Source organism: Ammospiza caudacuta, chromosome 1 (genome assembly GCF_027887145.1).
Source record: "Ammospiza caudacuta isolate bAmmCau1 chromosome 1, bAmmCau1.pri, whole genome shotgun sequence".
Lineage (NCBI taxonomy): Eukaryota > Metazoa > Chordata > Aves > Passeriformes > Passerellidae > Ammospiza > Ammospiza caudacuta.
In genome coordinates, this window is record NC_080593.1 from 56,968,770 (window position 1) to 56,982,117 (window position 13,348).

Genomic DNA, 13,348 nt, shown 5'->3' on the forward strand with positions numbered 1-13,348 from the left:
TTAAGTGAAAATGTTTCAAGTCTGTAATCAATGAGAATTCTTTTGAGAACTAACTTATGAGTATAGAGGGGTAAGAGATCACTACATTATCAATAAAACCTTTGTCATCAATACTGAAGAACAGGGTGAATAACAATATTAAACATGCTCTGCAGTTCTTCACTTTCTTTCACATAAATGATGTGTTTACAAAACAAGATAAATAAATGTAAAAAAAAAAAAAATTCAAGTGAATAAAAAATCATGGTGCATTACATTACTTTGCAGTGGAATGTGCTATTTCAAGCTTGGTACATACTGTGAATACCAGGATAAAATAATCTGTTCAGCACAGTGAAGTATGAGTACTTTTACTAGAGTGACAACTGTTGCAGGCAAAGCAGAAAAGGAAAGATTTCCCACCTACACCTCCCCTAGGTGGTACATGAGGAGATGGAGAGAGTTAAAAGGACAGACAGAAAAGCAGGTATCTAGTTTATTTTTAACTGTTTGACAAAATACTGGTTTCCCTGAAGTGCATGTTTTGGGGACTGATCCTTCTCTCGCCCCAGGAGCAAAACTGAGCCCAGGCACACGAGATCCTGCTTCAGCTGCACAGCCACCCCCAGAGGTTAATGCAAGGAGTCCTACGTGCGTATGTGCAGTAGTTACAAGATCCTGATGGCTTTATTACCCTTGAGGCCTCCTCTTCGGTATGTCAGTGTACTCCTAACCTGCAGCCACATGACGAAGATTAAACAAGGGTTTGTTGCATTTGCTGCTGTGGAAATATGAATTCAGTTGCTTCAGTTTCAATGGGATTTCCCTCCTCCCCCCACCCCTCCCCCTTGTTTTTTGAACATTTACATTTTTATGAAAAGTCAAGAACAGGAGACATTTGCAACAAGCAAAAAGGGAGGGGATAGCCCCCACTTATCCATTCCCTTCTGCCAATTCTCTCTCCAGCCCCCACCACATTTTTCCTCGTTAACTGTGTTGGGGCAAAGAGGTGGGAGTGAGGGAATAAAAGCATTCCTGCATGTCTGGAGGAAAGAAAATAGATAAAAGAGGAAAGTGAAAAGGGAGGGGAACAGCGGCCAGGGACTTGAACGGCCAGTGAAACGACGCTTCTCTGGCCCCCCTGTTCAGATAATAATTAACTCGGGGTTAAAGATTAGTACTCAGGCAAAGCATAAATGTGTAAGTGGCCCGGGCAAGCCGAATGTACGTGAGGTGCCTCCTGCTCTCCAGGCCGCCCAGCTGCCCTCGCCCGGCCCCTGCTCAGCGGCATGAGTGGCCCGCAGTGCGCGCTGTGCCGCGGCTGGCTCCGCGCGCTGCTGCTCCGGGCGCTGCTGCTGCTGCAGGCCGCCCGCCTCGCCCGCGGCGCGCAGCCCGTGCTCTGCGCCCCCTGCACCCCGGAGAGGCTCGCTCTGTGCCCGCCCGTCCCGCCCGACTGCCCGGAGGCTGCTCGGCAGCCGGGCTGCGGCTGCTGTCAGATCTGCGCTCTCGGGCCGGGGCAGCCCTGTGGGGTCTACACCGCCCGCTGCCGCCTGGGACTCCGCTGCCGCATCCCTGCAGGGGAGTCCCGGCCGCTCTTCGCCCTCATCCAGGGGCACGGGACGTGCTTGCCCGCCAGCGAGGCCGGAGAGATGCGTACAGAAGAGCGGGCAGGTACCGCGCCATCGCGTCCCCTCACGGGCCCGGTCGGGAGCTGCGGGCACGGCCCTCGCCGAGGGCGGCCGGAGGAATTGGCAGGCGCGACGCGGGCTAGGGGAGCCAGAAGCTGGGAATAATGAGCGAAGTTAGGGAGGCGTCTGAAATATAGGGAGGCTGGAATGCACTTTCCAGGGAAACGTGCTCTGACCTGTTCCAGCTGAGATGCATCCTGGTGCCGTACCTAAGATGTTCGCAACAGGCTAGTACCCTACAATCTGAAAACATGAAAACCCTAAAGCATAATGATGGAACAATGAAGAATAACTACAATAAAGTATCTGGGAGGCTGCAGACAATTTTTCTTTAGTAGCAGACAGTAGCTGGAGTAGGACAAATGTTTTATAGGCTTTGGTTATGTCTATCTGTAAAAGTCATGACAGAGAATGAAAAGGCTTTGTGCCTGGGAATAAAATGTACCTTGAGCAATGGAGTGCTAGCCAAATTATCTTGAGGCAAAAAGGCATCTCAAGCATCTTAGACTCTATGATGGGCAGGAACTTCTTCAGTGTTATTTTAGTATTTTTCAATTTATTATTATTATTATAATGATGATTGTTGTTATTATTATTATTTTCATAATCACTACTGCTATGTCTATGAAGTAGTTATTAGTGTAACTCGGTAGCATTACAAAAATAATCATCATTGACTCAAAATAACAATAGCCATTAGTAGAAGTAAGTGGAGTTTCTCTTGTAGTTTAAGGGGTGGGGAAGGCAGAGAACAGTGACCAAATTGAGTATTTAATCTACCTGCATTATATTTGATTTGATTTTTCCAGAGTTTGCTAGCTTCATTCCTCCCTTACTTTCTTTCTTCCTTTCCTTGCTTCCTCAATTTCTCACCTTCATTTTTTCTTGAACATTTTCAATCTATTGCCTGTTTACAGCCTTGATCCAGCAAGTAATTTAGATACATAAAAATTTTATCCTATGATGAATCACCAGCAATTTCAAAGAGCTTCTCTTGCTTTCAGTGGAAGAGTTCACACATGCTGATTTAGGCACTGGTATGAAGGCCATGATCAGGCAGAAACAAATATTTTCTGCCGGTTCTTTGCTATTTGGTCTACTGCAGGTCAGCAGGAGCTACTTCTGGCCCCTGTGAATTGCTACCTTTTCTTATTTATGAGGCAAGAGCACAGTACAGGATACCATGGGATGAGTCTTGACCATTTCCTTTCATGAATAAAACCAGAAGTACATCACGCTGACAAAAATCTAAATTCAATACAAGTTTAACATAAATTTTTTCTCATTTAGCCAAGTTTCTACAACCCACTGTAGTTGAGAAGGTTTTTTTCGCTTCTAACAGATGGGCTGCAACTTCATCTTTGGGATTCAAGTAATTTTGAAGGATCATAAAATAACCAACTTGTTAGAGAATAGCTGCTGAACCCTTCTATGAATTTATAATCTAAGTATAATTTGCCATGCTGCACATGTAATTTATTCCTACAGGATCTACTGTAATGGATGTCTTAGATATTACTTTTCTTTTGGTTGATTTTTCTTTTCACCTTTTTAAACTTTGAGAAATAAGTGACAAATTTCACTGAAGATGTTTACTTTAATATCATCACTTCTAGATTCTATAGAACCTGATGATATGCCTCTGGAAAGCACTGAAATAACACAGGATCAGCTGCTGAACTATCAGTTGATGTTTCCCATAGGCCAGGATAAATCAATTCCCTGGAATTCCATCACTGCGTATGAAAACATGAAAGCAAAGAGAATATCTGAACTCAAGAAATGGAAAGAGCAGGTGGGTTTTCTTTGTAAAACTTTTAGAGACCATTTCAGTAGAGCCTTGCAAAATGTCTGGAGACAAAATGACAAAATGTCTGGAGCCATAATAACATGTGTGCATCAGGTATGTCCTAAACAGACTTCATGCAGAGGCTGAATGTTTCACCATATTTACAATCAGATTATAACCTGCCCCCTTAATTTGCAAGAACCTATATTAAATTCTTGGACTCCTTTTTAGTTTTAGTTAAGAAAAGGCATTTTTCACTGGTCCAACACACAGCAAAATAAAAGGGAGTCCTATGAAGTTATTGATGAAACATCAATGCAAAACAAAATGATGTGATTCACTCTGACCACAAGGAAACACTATTAAGTGTATTCATGTAGAAAGAAAAAAACCTCAACAATTAAAGTGGGGCTCGACACTGCAAAATCCTACTGGGTAATGAGAATGCACGGCCTTTGCAAGCAGGTTTGTGTTCCGCTTGAGAGCACCAGAGAACCACGGTTAGACAGGTCCCAGGCAGCAGCCACACCCCTGCATTATGGAGCTGGGTTAGTTGGGCAGCACAGAAGCTTTGGTTCGTAATGGTCACTGACAAAATGGAAAAGAAAAAGAAAACATATACTAATCACCACCCTACCTCAGGAAGCCTCATTCTATATCCAGAACAGGACTTAATCATTGATTGAGTTTAAATATGTACGTGTGCTGTTAGCGGCAATTCTGATTTTTAGGGCTTCTGCTTTTCTCACCCTGAGCCACAGATAAACCCACAGACTGGAATATGACAGCTTATATGAGGGGCTAACATGGGATGTTTTGCAAAAGCAGAGTTTATGGTTTCACTCAGAAGTAGAAATATTTATTCAATTACTTTTCCTTTCTTGTACTGATTCAAATGTGTTAGGCACTATTGATGTACAGAAATTGTGACTTTGAAAAAGAGTGCCAGCAAATTGTGAAAACAGTGAATATTGCAAACAGTTCTTCATTCCCACTTCCAAGAACTTCGGGGTTTGGTCCCAGAGCTATAGAATGGCTCCATGTTGCTTTGGTAACGGTTCTGTCCTGTACAAAAGATAAAAAACGTTCAGATGTTTGTTCTTGCACCATCTCTGTATGTCTCGTACCTATCTTCCATATATCAACACAGCACGAGCCATGGCAACCTGGAAAACGTGACCAATCTCATGTACCCGTCTTCTAACTTCCACCTCCCTGTAAGAGGAGAGATTGTATCCTCTAAGCAGTAATGTGTTTACTTAGTACAGGTTAAACTTTCTTGAGTGGCAATTTAAGGACTAAAATCTCCATGTTTATAGAACAGAAAAAACCTCAAAGAATAAAAACAAAGGTCTGAATGCAACACCAGAGTTTTCTGGGCGTGCTTCTACTGAAAAAAAGAAAAACTACATGCAAAACAGTCCAGTGTAGACTTTTTGCCTAATAAGTATTTTCAGCTTTTTACTGTCTATATTCTAATCACCTTTTATTTAGCTGATGTACTTGTGATTTTGGTATTCACTATCCTGGTATTCTTGCAGAGTCCTTGTCAGAAGGAGCTTTACAGATCCCTGTATAAACTGGTGAAGGCTCAGAGAAGCAGAGGGGAGATTTACAAATTTTACTTGCCCAACTGCAACAAGAATGGATTTTACCACAGCAAACAGGTGCGTGCCTTTTCCCCTCTCTCTGCTCACAGCAGTGCTGTGACTAGCCTGATATAGCCAACCCTTTCACAGCCCTCTGCTCCCAAACTCACAAGTTTGCAGCAGGTTGTGAAAACAGGGATACTTAGAGCAGATGGTTTGTCCTTCTCTTCAAGGTGAGCTGCATGCTAGTGGCTGTCAGCAATAGAGGCAAAAGTCTTCTCCCTTCACAAAACAGGTGTACTCAAAGCCTTTTCCAAAATATTTTAACCCTATCTGCTCCCATGTACCTGATTTGTTAGCATTCATTCAGTTGGCATTAATTCATAAGATCTGCCAAACTACCTGCAAAAACCCATTGAATATACAATAATCACTATGTAAAAAGAGGGCTCTCAGCTCACAGGCAGCAGAAAACCTGCACAGGCAGTGGAAAAAAAAAACTCTTTAGACAAAAATTAACCTTCTGAAAGCCTAACAAAAATACTGATTTGTGCTGCCTGTGGATTAGGTTATTTGCTCATTTCCATTATACCCTCAAAAAAATGTTTTGCAAGTTACAGTGAGAGTAATCTGCAAAACTAACTAAAGCTCCAAACCTCAAGCCACACCCTGTAACCACAGGTCATGCACACAAATTTAGTAGGTCTGCATAATTGTGTGTCACCAGGACTCCTTGGTTTTGGGCATAGCATCACGGTGTGACTCACAAACACTGTGACCTGGGATCTAATCAAGCACGAACAGAAACCGATTTAAGCCCCTCCTCAAGAAAAAAAACCCAAAACACATCACCTTTTTTGTCTTCTTGTGTGAAGAGACAGAACATTCAATCACTGCTCTCACCCTATGAGATTGTATATTCTGCCATCCTTCATTTCTCACACTGGCGCTGGGAGATACTGCTTTTGTTTGCTGCTGTTCACCAAGGGCTGGACAGTTTTAAATCTGAAGTTGCTCTTGTGATAGCTGAGCTTAGGTCTTGGTTCCCTAACCGAGTGTGTTGTTTAGAGGCTCTGCAGACCACTGCATTCAAAACAAGACTATGCATGGCAGGTCCCCATCTTCTGTTCCTAATTGTGTCCATCGCCTCTACTGGCAGTACCTCACAGGTAATCTTACAGTTACTTATTGTGTTTGGTCTTTTTTTTTTGCTAATACTATTCTAGTGTGAAACTTTGCTGAATGGAGAGTCTGCTGAATGCTGGTGTGTCTATCCAAAAAACGGCAGAAGAATTCCCGGATCTCCAGCAATTAAAGGAGACCCAGAATGCCAACAGTATCTCAGCTCACAAGAGTAAAACTAAACCCCGAGGTTTTTCACACCAAGGTTTCTCTGGGGCCTGTTATAGTCAGGAACCATTCCAGTCAGGAGCCATTTCACTAAGGTAGTCTTGTGCACCTGATTTTGAGTGTATGAGTAACCCCATAAACTAACATTTTTACTGTCCTGAGATTGCCTACATGTTTAAGTGACAAATGTGAGCTACTTCAAGATCAAATCCTATAATCTTGTATATTTGGTTTGTATTATATTATATGTACTCTCATATGTAAAGCTGATGAATTATTTATTTCGCACTGCATGTATTTTTGTCTCTATGTGTTGTTACTAATTTATATTCTCAAACACTTCATAACTTTATATTTAAATACTTAATATTATTGTGCTTAAATGTTGGAAGAATGCTGCAACTTAAGCATTCAAATGGCATAGCTATTGGAAAAAATGGCTTGTAAACTTGCATTTTTATACTACATATTTATAGATGTAAAACTGAATTTTTAAAACTAGATTTCAGTAGAAAACATGCTTAGAAACTTATTTAAAACATGTTTTGTGAACATATTATGTTACTTTTGCACCTCTGTTTCAATGCCAGTCTGTTTCTTAAAAAATAAATATTATATACCGAAGCTCCTGATGGGACAGTATTTGTATATTTTTTAAACATATGCACTGGATAAATGGCAAAACACAATATGATATTCTGCACCACCTTTGACAATGTAAGTCGTTCACAATGTTGACAATATTATTTAAAATGAGCTTGAGCTATTAAAAGTCTTCTGCTCTGCCCTTGTCTCTTGTTTTCTGCTTGTTTCCCTTCAACAGTCTGACCTCAGCAGGAAAACAGGCAAAAGTCTTGCAAATCTGCCTCTTGCATGCCATGCTCCTTTTACATTCAATGAGTTTCCTTCTTTTGGTCTCCCTGCCCCATTGCCCTAGTCCTTTCCTCTCCAGTCCCAGCTGTGCCATGCAAGCCTCTGTCTTGGGCAAAACAGCTGCCTCCAAGGGAAGTTATTAAAAGATTTTCTAGAGAGGAAATTTGAATGCCTTTCTCCACTCAAATGCCCAAGGCAGCAGTATTACTACATTTACAAGATAACATCAAGACTAGAAAGAGCCATTTCCTGCACATAAATCAGAAGTTATAAAAAGGAGGCTGGGATAAAAACAGCCTCACACTTTTTTCTGAAAGCAGAGAAGAGGATGCTCCTGGCTTGGGGTAGAGTCCATTTTCCTCCCCTACATGTTCCTTTGACTTAGTGATTGCAGAAAACAAGAGAATGCAAGTGACTTCCATTCTGGCTTCAAGTTGATTTTGTCCATGGCGAAATGGGTGTGGGACTAAGCAAGTCACACAGGTGAAAACAGTATGCACCAGCCCTTCCTATGAAAACAGCTGGGGAGGATAGCGATAACATTTTCTAAGAGTCTGGCAGAAGTGAAAGCCTAAAATTCTCCTGCCATTTGTTGGCACAAACTGAGTTTTAAATGGGAGAGGGAAGCTGCTTGTTGAGACTGCAAAGTGAAAGCGTGATCTCTGCTCTCCCTGTCACGTTTCTGTGGCTTCAGACATTGCACTTGCTGACTGTGTTGTATCTGCATGACAGTGTCTGCCAATCCAATAAGGGTCTATTAAACCGCTCTAGGTGTAAAAGTGTGGATATAGTACTGACCTCCTTTGTGAAGTCTTTTGAGATCTTCCCAAGGAAAGCACTGCAAAAAAGCAGTCGATGGTATTGGTATTGTAACTAACTAATGTCTAACAGCCCTGTGATGAGCTGCTGTGAAACCTGGCTAAAACTGTGTTACACCACTGCACCACATTCACTATGTCCAAATGCTTGGCAGTCTCTGTATCAAAATAACGAAGAAGTAGCAAGTTTTGGAGTTCTTTTCAGGGAGTGTACTCAGCATGGAACAATTGTAATGGCATTGCCAAGTGAAAATGGTGAAGAAAGGAGGGGAAATCATAGTGTCACAGTTACAGCACACTCTTAAAAGTACTCTGACTGCTCTTACCACAGACCTTGTGTAAAGGTTTATCTCTAAAGAGCAGAAATTGATTCTTTTTGTTGGGATTATTATACATATAGGGGAAACATTAAAAGTTTATGTAGTAATAGTCTATTTGCAGAATAGCAATCCAGTGGACAACTACTTCAGACGTATTGCAGGGTGGAAAGTTCCCATCCTAGCTATAAGAAATTGGAGTTTACAGTGGGGACAGAGGTTTAGGAGATACTCTTTCCTCTGATTGTTAAGTACCAGAAGCAGAAGTCACTTTGTACAACATTCAGGAATGATAGGCCAATTTCTTAATAGTGTTTAGCCCCTTACTTCCCACTGAAAATGCCAGGGGAGGAATGCCTCCTTATCTGCAATCTGGCCTCCTATGACATCTCGCCAGGACTCACCAAGACAGACATGGGCTCAGCTGCTGAGTAGAGCTGTTGGACTAGAACCAGACTCTTCCATATACTGGGATTAGGACTAATACAAGGAGACAAAGCAGGCAAATTTTATCTTCCCTATAAAAATTCTGCTGGGAGCTTAGACTCCATTTACACCATAGATGACACACACCTTGCTTTTTCCTAATTTTTATGATCAGCCTCAAACATCAGGGTGAAAAATCAAAGGTCTTCAGTTTTTCTCTGTTTTATTTTTTCTGTTTGTGGAGCACTTTGGTTTTGTTGTTTTAGTGGTTGCTTGTTTGTTTGGTTTTGGTTTTGTTTTGTTGGAGTTCTCTTCTCTCTTCTCTTCTCTTCTCTTCTCTTCTCTTCTCTTCTCTTCTCTTCTCTTCTCTTCTCTTCTCTTCTCTTCTCTTCTCTTCTCTCTTTTCTCTCCTCTCCTCTCCTCTCCTCTCCTCTCCTCTCCTCTCCTCTCCTCTCCTCTCCTCTCCTCTCCTCTCCTCTCCTCTCCTCTCCTCTCCTCTCCTCTCCTCTCCTCTCCTCTCCTCTCCTCTCCTCTCCTCTCCTCTCCTCTCCTCTCCTCTCCTCTCCTCTCCTCTCCTCTCCTCTCCTCTCCTCTCCTCTCCTCTCCTCTCCTCTCCTCTCCTCTCCTCCCCTCTCCTCTCCTCTCCTTTTTCTTTTCCATGTGTCAGCTGGCAGTGCTGGCTTCAGTGTGTGCCTGCTGCAATGGTTCCTCCTGTGCTGGCAAGTCAAGGCTGGTGGGAATGAGTGGGCAAACAAGGAAGGTGCCACAGGATATTCACCCAGCTCGAGTGTGTAGCTGGATGTGTAAAGAAGATGTACTGATCCTTGTTATTTCATATTCACTTGCATTTCTCCTACTCTACCTAAAAAGAAATTAGCTGGTGGGAAGGTCATAGATGAGCATCTGTGATGTTTGGTTCATGTCATCTGAGAACCCTACCTACCCAGTTTGCGTTTCTTCTTGACAAAACCATCAGGTTTGCTGCAGCAGGGTTTTTTCCAGCCATGCCTCCTCCTGCCCATGGCCTACTGCCAGCTGCAAAATGTTCATAGCACAGAAATGAGGTCACTGCCTTCTGTACATCATTTTATACCCATTGTTTCCCCTAAAGCTGTCCAAAGACAACCAAAAATCTCCTGGTATTGGCCTCTGCTTATTCGGAGTCAGTTCTGCTCATTGCTTTGGTGTACAGCAGAGACACATTTGTATCACCTAGAGTTGGCAGAAAGTGAGGGGAGAGAAAGGAGTAGAGAAATGGTGGTGAAGGGTAGGCAACCCTAACACTGATAGATCATCAGCCTCTCTGTCACTTCTCTACCACAAGAACACATGCTTTGGAAAAGAAGGACTTAGGGAACAACTTCCTGCAGACCCAGTCCAAAATGCATTTTAAGATATTAAGCACATGAAAATTTAGCCTTTTACTTTACAAACAAACATATTCCTTTGATCTTGTACTTGCTAATGTTAGTCTTAAACACAGAAAAAAATTAAAAGGTAAATGAAAAATGCATCATATATAGCTTTCTTTCCTCAGGGAGAAGAAAAGTGGGATGGAAAGGAATGGCACATGGCAGAGACTTGTCATAGGATTTACTGCCTTTCTGGAAAGCATTCAGCTCCCATAGCACTAGTTATTAAAAGGGAATCCTAAAAAAATGCTAAAACAGAGCAGGTTTTTTTCTGCAAAGTCAGAAATAAAGATGCGTGTTCTTTACCAGCAGTTTAGCAGCACTGATTTTCAGAATTATGTTTCTACACACATCATTGCTTTGCTATTGCAGAACAACACTGATGTTTAGCCCTTGCTCAACCCATTATAATAATTAATAATAGTAATAATAATAATAACAACAACAATAATAATAATAATATTACTACACTAAAAATAAAATAATAAAGAAAAAATGCTCTTAAAAAAAAACTACTCACTCCAAGCTAGAGTCTCTCATCATGCTGCAAACTGAGTGGTCAAGTTCTATATGTATCTTTAGACAACACTTTTGAAGTTGGTCTACTTTTTCTCAGCTGTCATTCCACTGATAAACCACTAGCCTAAACAGTCTCCCCAGGCTGCACTGAAGACAGGTCTCATGTTTTCTGTTTACCAACACATTTCGCATTTATGGACCAATTGTTGTACATTGCATTAAGAACTGGGCAGATATCCAGACTGCACAGGAAAGTAGAGTATGAACATCTTAGCAAATACCTAATTGTGTTTGACTCCGAGGTTCAGAGAGGTGGTATATATTGAGTAACAGTAGCAGAGTTGGTGGGAGTGGAAGGCTTCTCTTACACCCTACATTACCTAGCCATTTTTGGCTTAAAGGTGGGAGGGAACAAAGAAGGAGAGGATCTCTTAGGAATACAGCCACTTCATTCCATATTACCAGTTAGTACCATAAAACCAGCAGTGGAGCAGGAGCCCAAACATACCAGCACTTGCGAAATAGTTCCGAGGATAGCTCTGCCAACAAACATCTCTCCCTCCTTTTCTCCTCCCTGGATTTATGACTGCCCCCATAGAGCAAAGTTCATGCAAGGAAACTACTGTGAGGGCACAGGGAGAGGGATAGCATCCCATGAGGAAGATGTGGGAACAAGGGTGCTCTTGGATGTTGCAGTAAGGTTAAATATAAAATTTAGTCCATTCCAGATCATGGCTGTTTTATTTTGAAAAAGTTTCTGCTCATCTCTTCAGACACCTTCTTGGATTATCAAGTCTGAGTGGCAGCATGGGCAGCCCAGCAGAGACAAGGGTACACAAGGGAAGGCAGGGGCTGTGCTTGACTCCTTGCTGCTTCCTTCCTAGCCACGTTTTCCATCAGGGGGAGGGCCTGATCAACAGCTCTTCTAGCAGAGCCTTTGTGCTACAGTTCTGCTAAGCTGAGTACAGCATAGGCAGTCGTCCTCTTGCTCTCAGTCTCCTCCAACGTAGACATAAGCTAACAAAAAGCAGCAGTATTGCGCCTATACTGAAGCTTTTAATTGCGTAATCATGCAAATGGTGACAGGTGATTTTTTCTCTATCTCACTGAGTGCTTTGTGGTGAATGCACCAAGCTGATGTGGAAATGCTGAGGTTCTTTGGAATAGCATCTTAGTGTGAGATGTCTGTGGAGGCCTAGAGCAAATGGTGGATATAATAGTCATCATCTTTTATATTTTTTCTTTGCCCGCAGTTTCTGTTTATTGCTGCGTTGGCAGCTAAAGTATTACCATTTAGCCCCAGCAAGGGAACAGAAAAAGGAGATCAGCAACAATTTACTGGTAGTTTGGTAATAGCAGCTGTAGAAATGTATGGCAGCATCTGAAGGCAGAGGGTTGCGTGCAGCACCCCTGTGATAAAACAATAATCAATTGTAGAAGCTTAGTTAGGCCTTACTGAGTGCAATTTACATGATACATAGCAGACATAGGAAACAAGTTTCACCTTGAATATTCTCGATATGGCATAAGCAGGCAAAAATAGCCTCCGCTCTCCAGTTGCAAGGAGAGAGGGAAATGCACTCTCAACCTGGCACTTGTAAGCAAGGTTGGAAGGTATTACCACAAATGGCTATGGGAAGCGGTCCTTCTCAGTGACATTTTCTCTAGAATTTTTCAGATTAGGCAATTTTTCTGCATGAAACCTCAGCTTTGTTCTGCAGAGATAATTTTGCTACCTTTTGTTCCATCCCCACTCATGAGAAGAGCAGTGGGGTAGAATTAGCCTTGACAGAGAAAGGCTCTTAAGGAATTTGGATAGGTCAGCAGAAGTAGAAAGCCAGAATGCATACAGCAGCAGGACATGAATTCTGCAAAGATAAACTGAGATTTGCAGCATAACCCTCTGCTTTTGCTAATACCTGGTCTCCATATTTTTTTCAGCAGCAACATTCTGCCTTGAAGTAATTTGCATTTTTTAACATATTTACAGGGTAAAAGCAAAAAGAAAGGTTTTTTTTCAATGGGATTTTCTCTAAGGCTGGTATATATGCTTCTACTTCTGCAAAATCTGAACTGGAAGAAGTAAATAAAAGGCAGAGTTTTAAGACTAAAGCTTACTCTGATGAACAATAAATTTGTACTACTTTGTGCTGCACTACTTGCCATTTTACCAGAAATTTTTCTTTTGGGCAAAAAATGTTGTAACATCTTCCCAATCAATACATTGCATAATGTAGAAAATTTCACATTCTGGAATTTGGGACACCAAACTTCTACTGTTAGGCTCACAGGCCCATAGGCTGAAAGGATGTTTGTGGTTGGAAGAGATCTCTGAAAAGGACCTGGTGCACCCCTCCCTGCTCAAGCAGGACCACCAGGGAATGGTTGCCTGGCACTGTGTCCAGATGGCTTTTGAGTATCTCCAAGGATGGAGACTCCAAGATACCCAGGTCCACTGGACATACCAAACGACTTCTCTTCTAAAGGCCTTGAACCTATTTTGCATGCTTGCAGATGAAGCCATTAATGATACTGATCACAGAAGTCTTGTCCTTGGAATACTCTGATATCCTTTTTGGATCTTATTT

At 42.0% G+C, this 13,348-nt stretch overlaps 1 protein-coding gene across 1 annotated transcript; it reads left to right on the forward strand.

Moving 5' to 3' along the window:
* The first annotated feature begins 1,189 nt into the window (after positions 1-1,189).
* IGFBP1 (insulin like growth factor binding protein 1) lies at positions 1,190-7,021 on the forward strand. Its single transcript, XM_058817704.1, is given in 5 exon segments — positions 1,190-1,228; positions 1,230-1,650; positions 3,284-3,462; positions 4,998-5,123; positions 6,272-7,021. Coding segments are annotated over 5 exon segments (885 nt in total). The 5' UTR covers positions 1,190-1,201; the 3' UTR covers positions 6,404-7,021.
* The last annotated feature ends 6,327 nt before the right edge of the window (positions 7,022-13,348 follow it).